The 15625-nt window shown below is 44.8% G+C and overlaps 1 protein-coding gene across 1 annotated transcript in view; it reads left to right on the top strand.

Annotated features, from left to right (window-relative positions):
• The window catches only part of SYCP1 (synaptonemal complex protein 1), a 183733-nt gene that overhangs the window by 95078 nt on the left and 73030 nt on the right, over nucleotides 1-15625 (top strand). Inside the window, exons 6-7 of the mRNA XM_040339388.1 lie at nucleotides 13599-13691; nucleotides 15089-15163. Of these exons, the coding sequence (XP_040195322.1) occupies nucleotides 13599-13691; nucleotides 15089-15163 (168 nt within the window). The remainder of the gene's footprint in view (nucleotides 1-13598; nucleotides 13692-15088; nucleotides 15164-15625) is intronic.

Below are 15625 nucleotides of genomic sequence, written 5' to 3'. Positions count from 1 at the left end.
TTGAAAGAGTACACCGTATAGGTAACCCCCAACAGACAGAAAGATACGGACCAAGAGATGTCATTGTGCGATTCAGGAACTATGTGGACAAAGCGGAAATCTGGGGAAGACTTAGGGGGAAACCCCCCCTAAGATATAGAGACTGAGCTCCAAATATTTCCTGACCTGTCGAGAGAAACGTTGGCAAGGAGAAGACACTTGAAACCCTTACTAGAGTCGATGCGGGCACAAAATATTAAGTATCAATGGGGTTTTCCTGCATGTCTTATTGGAATAAAGGGGGGTAAAACTGCTCGACTAAGACACCCGGAAGAATTGACAGAATTTTGCTATAAAATGGACTTGACAGTATCTGAGCTACCGGACTGGGTGGATTAGTCTAGTGTTGATTTCAGCCACATTTGATAGGGGGGGGGCAGCTAGAGGAGCACTTGGGTGCACCACCACTAGGGAGGAGCCGATGGTGAAGACGGGGAGGCAACCAATAGCGGCTCCCAGGCCAGGATTGGGCCAGGGGGGGGGGACGGGAGGAGGGGGGGGATATCGGGGAGGGACCATCGAAACGACTCCACAAGAAGTATTTCAACTCCTCCAAAATACCTATAGATGATAGAATATAAGTTTCTCTCGTATAACGTGAGAGGTTTAAACTCTCACGTGAAGAGACATAAAGTGCTTAGCGAACTAACGCAGTACAAAGCAGATGTAGTTTATTTACAAGAGACCCACATAACTCTAGAGTCTAACATAAAGTTATACTCACCCAACTACCCTACATGGTACTATGGGGACACAATTTCATCACGGTCCCGCGGAGTAGCTATAGGATTTGCAAGAGATGTACGATTCACACTGGTGGATAGACAGACAGACCCCGAAGGGAGATTCTTGTTTTTGAAGATTAAACTAGGAGGGGAGGATTACACTCTGGCAAACGTCTATGCCCCTAATGCGAATTCTGTTAAATATATTAGTAAAATACTTAGAAAACTAAGACTATGAGGTAGGACATGTGGTATTGATGGGAGACTTTAATCTCTGTATGAACCCGGCACTCGATAGTACGTCCCCTGCACAGGGGACAAATTGTGAGCTGATCAAGGCTTTGAAAAAACAAATGCATTATAGTCAAATGGTGGATGTATGGCGAATTATGCATCCTAAAACACGCGACTACACGTTTTTCTCCCCTGTGCATGGGACGTACTCGAGGATAGATTATATTCTCATAGATCATAGACTCCTCGAGAGGGTAACTGAAACGGGATGCGAGATCATAACGATCTCAGACCATGCCCCTATAAATATAAAAATACGTTTTCCCATACAGAAAGCCAACCCACCAGAGTGGAGACTGGATGAAAGCTTGCTGAGAGACGAGGAGGTAGTCGGGAGAGTTCAGAAGGAATTAGAATTCTATTTCCAAGAGAACGATACGGAGGGAATCTCAGGGGCTTCCCTATGGGACGCCCACAAAGTTTACATAAGAGGGATTCTTATAGCCGAAGGGGCAAGAAAAAAGAAAGAAAGAACTAGAAAATTAAAAACATTAATGGAAGATATATATAGATTGGAACAGGAACATAAAACCCAGGGGCAAAAGAGAGAAACTCTACATAAACTAACTATAAGAAGAGACGAATACAGAGTCCTTATCGAACAAGAAACTAAGAAATCTACAGACAGGACTGTGAGAGAAAGCTACGTTTGGGGGAATAAATCCAGTAAAAACTTTGCCAGAATGGTACAAAAAAAAAAAACTAGGAATTTTATTGATAAAATTAAAAACAAGACAGGAGACTTTGTCTATGCGACAAATAAAATAGCTGACTCTTTTAGAAGTTATTACGAAGGCCTATACGACGTACAACAAAGGCGTTGGGACCCGGACGAGAAAGAGGCCAAAATAAGGGAAGTATTACAGAAAGCCAATCTCCCTAAGATAGCAGAGCACGAAACTGTTAAAATGGAAGAACATATAACAGAGTAAGAAATTAGCGATGCCCTAAAACATGCTCCAAAGGGGAAAAGCCCTGGGCCGGATGGCTTAACGACTTTCTACCTACAAAGATTTAGTGCCATTCTGGTACCCAGACTCTGCCAATACTTTAACGGGTTGGGGGCCGATTACGAAATGAGCAGAGACGCATTAACAGCAAACATTACAGTTATAAAAAAAGAGGGTAAGGACAACACGCTCTGCTCTGGTTTTCGACCCATCTCACTCTTGAATGCAGACACGAAATTGTATGCTAAAATCCTCGCCGAACGCATGAAGGGTGTAATGACAGCCATGGTCCATCCCGACCAGGTTGGCTTCATACCTGGAAGGGAGGGCAAGGACAATGGGGTCAGGGCACTCCTCCTCCTCCGGCAGATTAAAGAAAGTGGGACCCCCGGTCTATTCCTGTCAGTTGATGCCGAGAAAGCGTTCGACAGGGTAGACTGGGGGTTCTTGATGCAAACATTAGAAACTATTGGAATCGGCCCGAGGATGATGAAGTGGATTAAAACGCTTTATTTCCACCCATGCGCAAGGATCAAAATAAATGGGTCCTTGTCTGTTCCCTTTGAGATGAGAAACGGGACCAGGCAGGGATGCCCCCTGCCCCCCCTCCTTTTTGTTCTATCACTGGAACCCCTCTCGGCAATGGTGCGACATAACCCCGATATTGGGGGTGTAGTTGCAGGGGAAGAGGAGCACAAACTTTCCGCTTTCGTGGATGACATTCTATTTTTTATAAGCAATCCGAGAACTACTCTCCCTAATTTGATGGCTATCCTAAAACAGTATGGTGAGGTGTCAAACTTCAAAATGAATATATCTAAGACAGAGATTCTGAATATTAATATCCATAAGGAGGAAGAACAATACCTTCAGAAGAAGTTCAACTTCTCCTGGCAGAAAGAGATAAACTATTTGGGAATAAAACTGGCAAAGTCTCTTAAAAAAATTTATAGAATAAACTTTATCCCCCTGCTTGACGAAATTAAACGAGAAATCAAAAATATATATATAATAGATCAATATCATGGCTCGGCAGGATAAATGTGGAAAAAATGGTCCTAGTGCCAAAAATTATATATAAATTTCAAATGATCCCAGTTTCACTGCCACAATCCTACATTAAAATAATAAATTCCCTATTAATGAACTATATATGGAAAAATAAAAAACATAGGATCTCCGCCCAAATTTTAAAACAGACCAAGAAAAGGGGCGGACTTGCGGTACTGGACATCAGAAAATACTACTATGCTTCGGTCCTCTCACAGATTATAGAATGGGCTAAAGAGACCCAGGATAAAAGATGGATTAGTATCGAATGTACACTAGCTAGAGCACAGTTAGGGAGATTAATTTGGAACCCACCACAATATAGATCCTTACACACGTCCACACATGCAATCACACTTAATGCTTTGAGGATATGGGATAGATTACACAAAAAATTAAAAACAAAATGTAACTCTCCACTAATAGACTTACAAGAAAATGAATACTTTGCACCAGGGACAAAAGGGGTAGGTGGAAATCGGATTAGAAATAGAACACAATTAAAAGATATAATTCATAAGGGTGAAATTATGACACTTCACGACATCAAATATAAGATAGATTCCATGACGCTTGACGAGTGGAGATACTTGCAATTGTCTTCATTCGTCAAGCGCTTACCGTATCCTTTGCGTCCACGAGAGGAGTACACTTTACTAGAACAACTCTGTATTTCCGCAAGTTCTAAAGGAAACATTTCTAAAATATATAGATATTTACTGAAAGCGGAGGAGTCAGACACGCTAAAATATATTCAAAAATGGGAAAGAGAACTAGAAGTCCCAAGGGGGAAAACGACAGTAAGAAGAATCCTCAACATGACTCACACCTCGGCGGTGGATGTAAGAACTGCCGAGATGAATTTTAAATGTTTGACGGGCTGGTATGCCACCCCAGATAAAACTTGTAAATTCAGAGAGGGGCAGACAGCTGAATGTTGGAGAGGTTGTGCTTCAAGGGGAACGATGGCCCACCTATGGAGGAGTTGCCCTAAGATAAAAACTTACTGGAAAAAGATTCTGACTCTGATAAAAGCTATAACCAAGAAAGAGGTAGAGGACGACCCATGGGTAGTGCTCTTTCACGGGGGGGAGGTTCCCCTGAATGAATACAGGGGATCTTTAACCCCCCATCTGCTTAACGCAGCTAAGCGTTTGATACCTAAAAAATGGATGGATAAGGATAGTCCACAAATGTGGGAGTGGATGGACTCCGTCGAGGACACGTATAGGAAGGAGGAGTTGAAATATGGTGTAGATAAGGACAAGGTAGGGACTAAGGATGTATGGGCAACTTGGAGAGAATTTAAAAAATCCCGGTGCTTCGCAGAAAATCTGCGAGAGGAAGAATAACGTTACACCAGCATGGGGAACAAATTCATAAGTGTGGAGTCGGGCGATGGTGGGGGGAGGGGGGTGGGAGATGAAGGGGGTGGGAGGAGGGTTAGGGAAGGGGGGCGGGGGTTTTGTATTGTAGATAAAAGTTCCCACACAAAAACATTTAAACAAAAAAAAAAAAAAAATGTACAAACATAACAGTTGATATACCACAAATGATGCAAAACCAAAAGTGGAGACTGAATTATGAATAAAATCATGAGCAAGTCTCTTGCTGTGGTTGAGTCTGAGGTGAAAAAAAAAAAAAAACATTTGGAAACGCATCAACATAAACAAAGGGTATGGCGTCTACACACATATAATGACAATTATATGTTAGCCATAAACTTGATAAACACAAACATCACGTGCCAATTGGTCTTAAGAACTGTTAAACAGCAATAAGTGCCACCAGAGAAAAACCTACACTACCAAGAGCACAAGATCATAACCATGTTCGTATGGAAAGCATAATAATAAATGCTGAAATGCTAAATGCACATGAAAACAAGTGAAAGTAAATAAACTTGATATGCAAAAGAAAATTATTTGATAATTGACACTGGGGGGGGGGGGGCTGCAGGTGTGTGTCTAGATTCTATATATGGGACGCAGAGGATGTTGATATCAATATTGCCGATCACGCCCAGTTAATGAAGCAATTGATGTCCCAATCAACATTCATACCATAAGGGGAGTAGCACTTGAGCTCATGTATCCAATAAGTTTCACGTCTTGACACACCTCGCAGACACAAATCCCCCCTCCAGTGAGGAACAAATCTATCAATTATCTGGAACTGGGTACCAGTGGGATCTTTCCCATGGTATTCCAAATAATGACGGGGTACCGTGTGTTTAATTCATCCTTTTTTGATTTTGGCCAAGTGCTCATTGACCCCGATAGCGAAAGTCCTGATAGTACGGCCCATGAACTGTTTTTTTACATGAGCACGTGATGAGATAGACTATAAACTTGGTCACGCTGGTGGTAAAATGTTTCATAGAATAAACATGCAAAGTGACTGTGGACACGAAGGTGTCTGTCTTGCATCTACCTAGAACATTGTGTTGGCAGACATTGCACTTTCTGCATGGAAAATAGCCTTTACATTCTGGAAAGAACAAAGCGGTCTTGGGGGGGCTCAATGGTGTTTGGGGCAATATCGCCCTGAATGGAGCGTGCGCCCCTGAAAATGATTCCCGCCTGCTCCGGAAGAGAAGACCCCCAAGATTTTATTACTACGCAGTACTTTCCAGTGTCTATTGAGGATTTTTTTTATCTCTTTGTGCTGGTTAGAAAATTAAGTGAAAAAGGACCACTTGAATTTATCGTCTTTGGTGTTTTTAGGTTTATCTACCAAAATAGAAGCTCTATCCACCAGGGATACTGCACCCATATCTGCATCCAAATCTGAGAGCCGATATCCCTCATCTACAAATCTCTGTATTGGAATATTGAATTGGAAGGCAAAAAGTTATCATTAGTGCAGTTCCTCCTCAGGCAGAGAAATGGCCCCTGGGGACAGATTGAAGCCACTGACGATGATAACTGTCTACCGGGATGTAGCCATTCCTATCTGTAGGCTTGAAAAAAGTTCAGTTCCAGATGGTTGTTGGTAGCTGTAATTTCAAGTTCCAAAAAGCGAATAGTCGTTGTACTAGCCTCATATGTTAAAACGATACCTTGGTCGTTGTCATTTAAAGTGGCCATGAACACATCCAAAGACACTCTGTCACCCCTCCATAGGAGGAGGATGTCTTCTATGCATTTCAGAATTTATTATTATGCTTTCCATACAAACATAGTTATGATCTTGTGCTCTTGGTAGTGTACGTTTTTTTGCTCTGGTAGCACTTATTGTTGTATACCAGTTCTTAATACCAATTGGGATCATGACGGTTTCCGGCTCCTAGTGTGGGGAGCGCGGTTCTGCATTATGTAGGCCGCCGGTGTCACGTGATCCCCTTACTGGGAATAGGTGTAGATTCGCGGCTCTGTAATACAGTCTGATTGGCTTACAAATCCATCTCCAAAACGAGGCTTGGAGGGCATATGGCGATATGGTCCTTTATTGTATGTGTACCCAGATCCCACTGGGTCCCTTATATTATGTGAATTTATGATTTATTGTATGAATTTGACACCCATTTTAGATTTATATACCATCTTCCACTTCGATTGATATCGAGGTTTGGGAAGCAAGCTACTTTGTTAATCTCCGCCCCTTTTTAGAGGTGGAGCTGTAATTTTTGAACTTATAAATTTAGTAGCACTTTTTTATCTTGTCATTTTTATACTTGACTTGTTTCAATAAAACCATTTTGTTTGGTTGACCTGCACCATTTGGAGCCTCTTTTTCCTTTTTTTTTTTTTCGTTGGAGCCCATGAAGAAATACCCCAGTGTGCTCTCAGTTTAATCTGACTCTGAAGGGACGTTTGCTGTACCTGCGGTATTCAGTAAGTCGAGACCCGGGGATCCTACAACTTGATCCATCTGCACCATCTTCCCTGCTTAACATTGGACCTAGACCATCCTGGATCCTAAGCTTGTTTGATCCACGGTCGGAAGACGTGTGTCCACCCTAGTCGGTAAGAGTACCTTATTCATTTACCTCAGAAGAGTTATTAGAGTGACTACAGGCAACTCTTTCCCCCATTCCCACTATTTGGTGTCACTTTAACAGGAAGAAGCATTATTTGTTTCTTTACGTTTTTGTAGACTTTGGTTTTATATATTTTATCACATTACTGGAAGCTCACATTCTTATTGGGACTTCAATGTATTATCCATAGTGTATTATGCACATATGCTTTTTTTTAGCTTTTTTCATTATTTGTTTGTTCATTTTTTAGGTTTTATACTGTGTTATTTGGGTTTTCTCACCTCTTAGGTGTCATCCTTCACATATTTATAATATTAGCGCTACACTATACTTTACCATTCCTATTAGACTTTGAGTGTTAGCTGCTTATTTTTCTCTTTCGTTTATGGACGGACACAGCCTTAATCTTGACAAAGTGGGTATTAGCCTTCCTTTAGGATTGACTAGGCAGAAACTTATAGAAAATGTTAAACACATCATACACACCCTACAACCCCGCCCAGGGGGCGGGCCCTCTGGGTATAACCCCTCTCTCTGCATCTCGCAGATCAGTTTTTTTCTGCCTAGTTAAGGAGAAGACATGGCTCCCTTCAGGCCCATAGGCCTGGAGGCTTTATTTCAAATTCAGTTTTGGATATTTTTTTGCTTTTATTTTTTTCCTGTGATCTTCTATCAACTGCCGACTGAGTGACAGGCTGGATCCCAGATCCTTGTAGTCCCCCCATTTTCGGCCATAGAGCATTTTTTCTCCAGGCTCCCAGATACGGCGGCGCTCTGAACGATCGTTCCTGTAGCCGCGTTGGGTAGGCCTCTAGCCGCCATTTTCCTGTAGATCCCATCTAGGCTGGCGGCCATGCTTTTGTGGCTCACGCGCTGTTGGCCTCTAGTGTCAGATCGGCGGCCATTTTACCATGGATCAGACCATTTAAAAACGGCAGATGAACAGATACACCCTGCTGACTGAGCAGTCTGAAAGATTGACAAAAATAGCAGCCCCACAAACAGCCTTCGATCCCAGCTTTGGAGAGCACAGATCTACAGACACACTCGCTAGAGGAAGCAGCTCTGCTAGCTAAACCATCTACCACGGTTCTTGGGTGGTGAGTCCTCGATAGTGGACCCTCCTGTGTCCAGATTAACCACTTCCATACCAGGCACTTACGCACCTTCCTGCCCAAGCCAATTTTCAGCTTTCAGCGCTGTCGCAATTTGAATGACAATTGCGCGGTCATGCTACACTGTACCCAAACAATTTTTTTATCATTTTGTTCCCACAAATAGAGCTTTATTTTGGTGGTATTTGATCACCTCTGCGATTTTTATTTTTTGCGCAACAACTAAAAAGAGACCAACATTTTTAAAACAAAAAAAAAGTTTTTATTTTTTTCTGTAATTTTTTTTGTAAATGAGTAAATTTTCTTCTTCAATCACGGGCACTGATATGGCTGCACTGATGGGCACCGAGAAGGTGGCACCAATGGGCACTGATGGGCACTCATAGGCGGCACTGATGGGCACTCATAGGCGGCACTGATGTGCACTCATAGGCGGCACTGATGGGCACTCATAGGCGGCACTGATGGGTACTTATAGGTGGAACTGATAGGTGGTACAGATGGGCACTGATAGGGCGACACTGATGGGAATGGATGGTCACTGAGAGGTGGCACTGATGGACACCGAGAGGTGGCACTGGTGGACACTGAGGGATGGCACTGATGGTGGCATTGCTGGGCATTGCTTTTTTAAATGTTTCCTATGTTGTGCCCATGTTGCCAGTCAGTGACCATTTGTGGGCACTGATTGGCAACTATTGCAAATATTTTTTTAACATGTGGATGGCCATGTGATACATACCTGGCCATCCACGTTGCCCCCCTTCCCTGGTGGTCCAGTGTGAAAAATAAAATGAAAAAAATAAATAAAATAAAGGTCTGGTGTGACCCCGCTAACACCTCCATCCTTATTAGTGCCCATTCACACCTAGGCGTATATACGCCTGAAGCACTACGCCGCAGCAGCCCCTGATACGCTGGAGGGGTGAGTTTACATTGTCGGCTATGGAGATGGTTCACATCTCCATGCCGAACGCCGAAACGCCTGAAGCCCAAAACAAGTCCCGGACCTTTTTTTCAGGCGGCTTTCCGCGTTCGGCCATAGCCGACAATGTTGATCACCCCTCCTGTGTATTTTACCGCGTTTTGTCGCGGCAAATCGCGGGACAAAACGCCGCAATTTGTCGCGGCAATTCGCGGTAAAATACGCCACGCTGTAGTGTGAATGCAGCCTAAATACACAAAAAGACAAAAGGGGGCAGCCCTGGGACTTTGAATGAGGTGAGAGAGGTTTAGCCAATGTTCACAACCAACAATGAGACAAAATCTATTTATTATTTTCAAAGTGTTATGTAACTAAGTGGCAACAACAATGAGTGTGAGTTACCCGGCATAATAGCCAATGTACACAGCACAAGTGAAAGTAAATATATGATGATTTATTACAATTGTTGTACATCAATGAGCAACCGTAAAACGTGAAAGTTGCAAGGCCAGTGGATGCACATATACAAAAAATAAAATGTACATACATATAAACAGAAGTATGTAGACTTAATACAGACATCAATAATAACCAGCATGTACAGGCATAAAACAAGCATCGATAAAGCCCTGGTGGTCCAGTGTGGGCATCCGCGGGGGGCTCAACGGCTCTTCCTGTTTACATTATGATTAGCCGTGTCTTAAACACGGCTGATCACGTGGTAAAGAGCCTCCGCCGGAGGCTCTTTACCAAAATCGGAGATGCAGTCAGGAACCACTTCCCGGACGTCAATTGTCTATTGACCGGGCGGGAAGTGGTTAAACAAGTTAACCACCAGGGCTTCAAGTCAGGCGGTGGTATTACGCCGCTTGCTTTGGTTAAAGATTTGGTCCGCCGACCAATCTTCCAAGAAGGTGGACTTGCCCTTTAAGGGCGACAGACTTTTTGGAGCTTCCCTGGATGACATAATTAAAGATGCTACAGGAGGTAAGAGCACACTGCTCCCACAGTCCAAAAGGGGGAAGGAGCCACGCCGTAGGCAAGGGCCCTTCTTTACCGCACACAAGCGTTTTTTTTGTCCGCGGGTAAAAGACCACAGGCCGATTAAAGCGCCTGCTCAGGGACAGAGACATCCCTGGTTTTGCTAACCCAACAAAACCTGCAGACAAAGCTACGTCCGCATGAAGGTTTGCCCCCACCCATCTCTCGGGTGGGGGACGTCTTCGCGACCCGGTGGACATCTCAGGTCCCTGACTGGTGGGTTTGCGAAGTAGTGTCTTCAGGGTACAAGATAGAATTTCTATCTTGCCCACCAAACAGATTTTTTCCCTCCAACCTCCAGCTACAACCAACTCGTCGGGAAGCCCTATTTGGGGCAGTTCAAGACCTGCTGAAACGCGGAGTGGTTATTCCTGTCCCAGTACAGGAACGGTTTCAGGGGTTTTACTCCAATCTGTTCGTAGTACCAAAGAAGGAAGGCGTTCGCCCAATTCTGGACCTCAGGGCCCTCAATTGCTTTGTGAAGGTACAAAGATTCCGGATGGAATCGGTTCGCTCTGTCATCTCTGCCCTCCAGCCGGGGGACTTTCTGGCATCCTTGGACATCAGGGATGCCTATTTACATGTCCCCATATGCACAAAGCATCAGAGACTTCTGCGCTTTGCGGTCGGGGAAGACCACTATCAATTTGTGGCTCTCCCCTTTGGCCTGGCATCTGCACCAAGGGTGTTCACCAAGGTGCTTGCCCCAATTCTCGCCCTACTAAGACAACGTGGCATCGCTATTATGGGCTACTTGGACGACTTGCTTCTGAGGGCCTCTATAGCCTCAGAATTTAGAGGGGAGTCGTGTCTATAACCTGTCAAACCCTCCGACACTTTGGTTGGGTACTGAACATTCAGGAGTCAGTAATGGTACCGACTCAACGCCTAGTATATCTGGGGTTGATTCTGGACTCCTCAGAGGCAAGGGTTTTTTTCCCTGTGAAAAAGTTGCAGATCCTTCGGGCTGCGGTGCGGCAGTTGACATCCCAGAAATCGTTGTCACTCTGCTTTTCCATGCGAGGCCTGGGCCTCATGGTGGCCTCCTTCGAGGCGGTACCATATGCGCAATCTCACACGCGAGTGCTACAGAAGGAAATTCTGTCCAGATGGGACAAGCGCCCATCAAGCGCATATCAAATTCGGATGAGCCACCTGGTCAGGACCTCCCTTGTTTGGTGGCTGACCTCACCGGCACTTCTGTTCGGGAAGTCGCTCCTTCCTTTTCATTGGATAGTCATCAAGACGGACGCCAGCCTTACCGGTTGGGGGGGAGTCTGGGGGGCTCAGGCAACCCAGGGTCGCTGGTCTCCGGAGGATTCCCACTTGCCGATCAATGTCCTGGAACTTCGGGCTATCAGGCTGTGCCTCTCCACATGGTCTCAGAGGCTACAGGGGTGTCCAGTCAGGATCCAGTCAGACAACGCCACGGCGGTGGCATATGTCAACCATCAAGGAGGAACAAGAAGCTTGGCAGTGTCAGAGGTCGCTAACATCCTAAGGTGGGCAGAAAGAAGCGTACCGGCCCTGTCAGCCGTTTACATTCCAGGCGTGGAAGATTGGCAGGCAGACTACCTGAGTCGCCAGATGGTGGACCAAGGAGAATGGTCTCTGCAACCGGATGTATTCCAGCTCCTCTGCCAGAGATGGGGTACGCCAGACGTAAATATTCTGGTGTCCCGACTCAATCGGTAAGTATTGAGATTTGTGGCCATGGGCAGGCGCAACAGATGCATTAAGCACCGTGGAGTCAGGACAATCAGGGCTGTTGTTAGAAATTAAGGGGCCCCGTACAGCCTACCTAGCAGGGCCCCCTCCCAATATATCAAGACCATATTTTCACAAAAAATACACTAAAATCATTATTAGTTATTAGTGGACACAAACATAACAGAGAACCTGTGAATTGGCCCTTTTTTATTTGTTTTTTACATAAAAAAAATTATATTCACAGTGACAAAGGGGAACATGGGGGGGGGGGGTCAGAAGCAGGCAGAACAGGGAGGGGAATCAGTGTCGGGGAAGCAATTACAGGAATGATGCGCTGTGTCTGTGTCTCTCCCTGCAGCAGCTGAAAGGGGAGAAACTGGCTTTCAGCTGCTGCACAGGGCATCCTTCTGTAACTGCCCCTCTGTCAAACCATACTAATTCCCCCTGCTGTTTAGGCCCCCTGTGTGCCCGGGCCCCCTACAGGAGGACTGGTGGTCCCCCCCTATCAGCGGCCCTGAGTACAATAGCACGCCTTCTATAAGGTATTGCAGGGATGGCAGAGTATGGATGGATGGATCTGTGACTGCAGTTGTCACAGATCCAGCCCACAGCACTGCTGCCACCCGCTCTCCCCCCTCTCCTACTGTACCGATCGGTACAGAGAGGGGAGAAAGAAAGGAGTCATTGGACAGAGCGATCACGTGGTAAACGGCTGGGTCCTCCGGCGTGTCCTCTGGTCACTGACACTCCCATGTGCACACCCCAGGGGGAGTGTGGGAGCGCAATTCTGGGAGGACATTATATAACATCCTCCCAGAGTTAAGGAACCACCCTGCCGCCGTTTTTTTTCCGGCGTGCGGTGGTTAAGTGGTTAAATAAATAAATCCTAAAAATGGAAACTAATGCAACCATTGCATCTAAGAATTGGTAAGCTGCAATAAAATATATGTTTGTTTTTGGGTTTAATACTACGTTGACGTGTATTGCTATAATGGGTGCATTAAAGTGCCACACCGTAGAAGTGTGAATGGGCCCTGATTATAGATGGCAAAAAAAGTAGAATATGATTTCCGGGAAGTGGCAGTGAGGGAAAAAAGAAGCATAACATAGAAAGTATGCCCTAAGAAACCCCATCAGTCTTTTTTGGCATATTTCCTACACCCAAGGTCCAGAAGAGGTGAGGCCATCAACTCTTCAGAAGACTTTGCTTTTCCCTCTTTTTATCATGCAGATCTAAAACTCTTAATGAATAATGAATACTTAAAGTGAATGTGTACTTTGCTTTAAAAAGTTAAAGTTCTGCTTAAAAACAGATGCCGCAAGATGCCTGATATTACTTTTTTTAGACAGGAAAGGCCTCTAAGGTGCCCCTCTGGATTTAGGTTTACTTCACAGCTAAGATTCACCAGCTGCCATCTGCCAGGCCCATTTCAGCTGGTTGGCTCTTTGTCATTAAAGCTGAACTCCAGGCTCCCCCTCCTCCTATTCCCTTTAACTAATAATTGGTATAAAAAATATTCTACTCACCTAAATCTGCAGTCATGTTACATTCGGGTCCCGAGACTTCTCTCTTCTGTGCATAGAAGCCTACAACAACGCCTGTGTGACGTGGACACATTCAAGAAAAGACAGATATAAAAAAAAGTATCCTCACTAAACAACAGATGAAATAGCAAAATTAGTGAGGTTCATTTTAACAGGTTCAAAGGCTATAGATAGATATTTTATAGATTAATATGAATATGTTTTATCTTTTTTTTCTGTTAGCATCAGTATGATAAACTGATTGAAGAAAAGGATGGAGAATTGTGTCAGCTCCGAGCAAAAGAACAGGAAACAATTTGTTCAAGAGCTTTACTGGTAATAAGTAAAATATGTTTATATGTAAAATAACTATGGTAAAAAGAGTGATGATCAATATTCAAAATCAGTAATTTTCTGGGGCAAAATATATTTGGGATAAACAATGACCAAGATCAAGTGCGTTAGAGATTTCTCATTAGCAATGTTCATCTCTTTTTCGATGTAGGATACTTTGTAGGAAAGCACTGGTTAATGGAGTTTGCTGATGTATATCTCTGTAGAACTACAGCAGCTCACATACCAGGGCTGGCGCCAGCGATGGGTGGCTTAGGCAGCCACCTCGTCTAAGGGTGCCTGGGGGGTCCAAATCCCCAGACACTTAGGCCCCTTTCACATGTACGGATCCCGTGAGAATCCGTACATGTCTCATCTGCTTGCTCAGCGGGGATCGCTCTGTTGATCCCCGCTGAGCCGGCAGATGACAGGGCGTTCCCTGCACACTGTGCAGGGACCACCCTGTCAGATCTCCGCTCTCCCCTATGGGGGGATCGGATGAACATGGACCGTCTGTCTGTGTTCATCCGATCTGCTCTGCAGATGGATGGAAATATAGGATTTTCCTCCGTCTGCAAAATCGGACCATAGCAGGGACGATGAGATCGAGTGTCAGCGGATGTTCATCCGCTGACACCCGCTATCCCATAGGGATACATGTATGTCCGTATTTCAACCAAAAACGGATGGATAAAATACAGACATACTGTCCGCATGTGTGAAAGGGCCCTTACTGAAGAAACAAATTGTATTTATTGTTTGTCAGCTGTAGTCCCCTGCTGGCAAACAGCTGAGCTTTTTCTCTCAGGGTGGATGGATCTGTAGGGAGGGGACCGAGACAGAAGCAGACCGTGGGGACAGGGCTCAAGGAAGAAGCTGCAAACTTATTTAGCCACGTTCTGTCACTGGGGTCCACTAATTGCCCTGCAGGGGAATCTACAGTGCCTATGCCTGCATCCAGCACCCCCCCCCCCCCCGCTGCTCTAAATGCCTCTCCCCTGTGTGCCCCCCCATTGCCTTGATCCTCCTTAACCTCCCAGCACTGCCAGCTTCCCTTCTCCTGCCAGCTGCTGCAGAGGAAATTTCAGATTGGAGAGCGGGAAAAGAGGCCGATAAATTTGTAATTTCCTGACCACTTCCTTTCCTGAATGATCACAGTGAGCGATTAGCACCGATCACTTCTGTGTACATTTATAACTGAAGCATAGTAATCCGTGTTTACTATGCTTCAGTTTGTGAATGAACAGGAAGCTGCTAAGCGCAGAGCACTTCCCATTCATTCACTGTCCGGTGACTAGTGTTGTAGTAGTAGTAGTAGTAGTAGTAGTAGTAGTAGCAGGAGTCTCTCTTTAGCAGTGTTCATTGCAAATATGTTTTTTTGTTTTTTTTTGTCTCCCAAGGAAAAGGAGCTATCCAGCAAAAATAATGAAATATTCAAGTTCAAAAGAGAGCTTCAAAATGAAAAGGAACATAAGGTAATGCATTATTACATGTTAAGGCCTCATGTTAACAGGGCATTGGAATTTCTCTGCTATACTCCTGGCAGTAAAAATCTGCCTTAAAATCATGCCTATAGCCGCATATTGAACAAATGTTTAGGTGTGTCAAACGCTTGAGCTTTCATCGATTCAGTTGGCCATAATATTCATTTATATTGGCCATTGGAATGAAAGAAAGCCCTGTAGCTGAGCAGGAATGGAGTCCGTTGAGGGGGGGGGGGGAGGTGTTCAGGGTATCCAGGCAACCGAAGGGTTATGAGAGGTATTGGTTTTTGAAAAGTTGGCATCCTCATTGGTCGGTTAAAAGGTTCTGGGGGGGGGGGAGCTAGGGAGATATTAGCTTTGAAGGGGGGGGGGGGGCTCCAACAGTTGATTGTGGTAGCCAGGGAAGAACATCTCAGCTTAGTATTAAAATTGTGGACAAGTAGCAAAAGGGAT

Source organism: Rana temporaria, chromosome 2 (genome assembly GCF_905171775.1).
Source record: "Rana temporaria chromosome 2, aRanTem1.1, whole genome shotgun sequence".
NCBI classification, from domain to species: Eukaryota; Metazoa; Chordata; class Amphibia; order Anura; family Ranidae; genus Rana; species Rana temporaria.
Note: the sequence above shows the minus strand (reverse complement) of the source record. Positions and strands in the feature narration are given on the sequence as shown.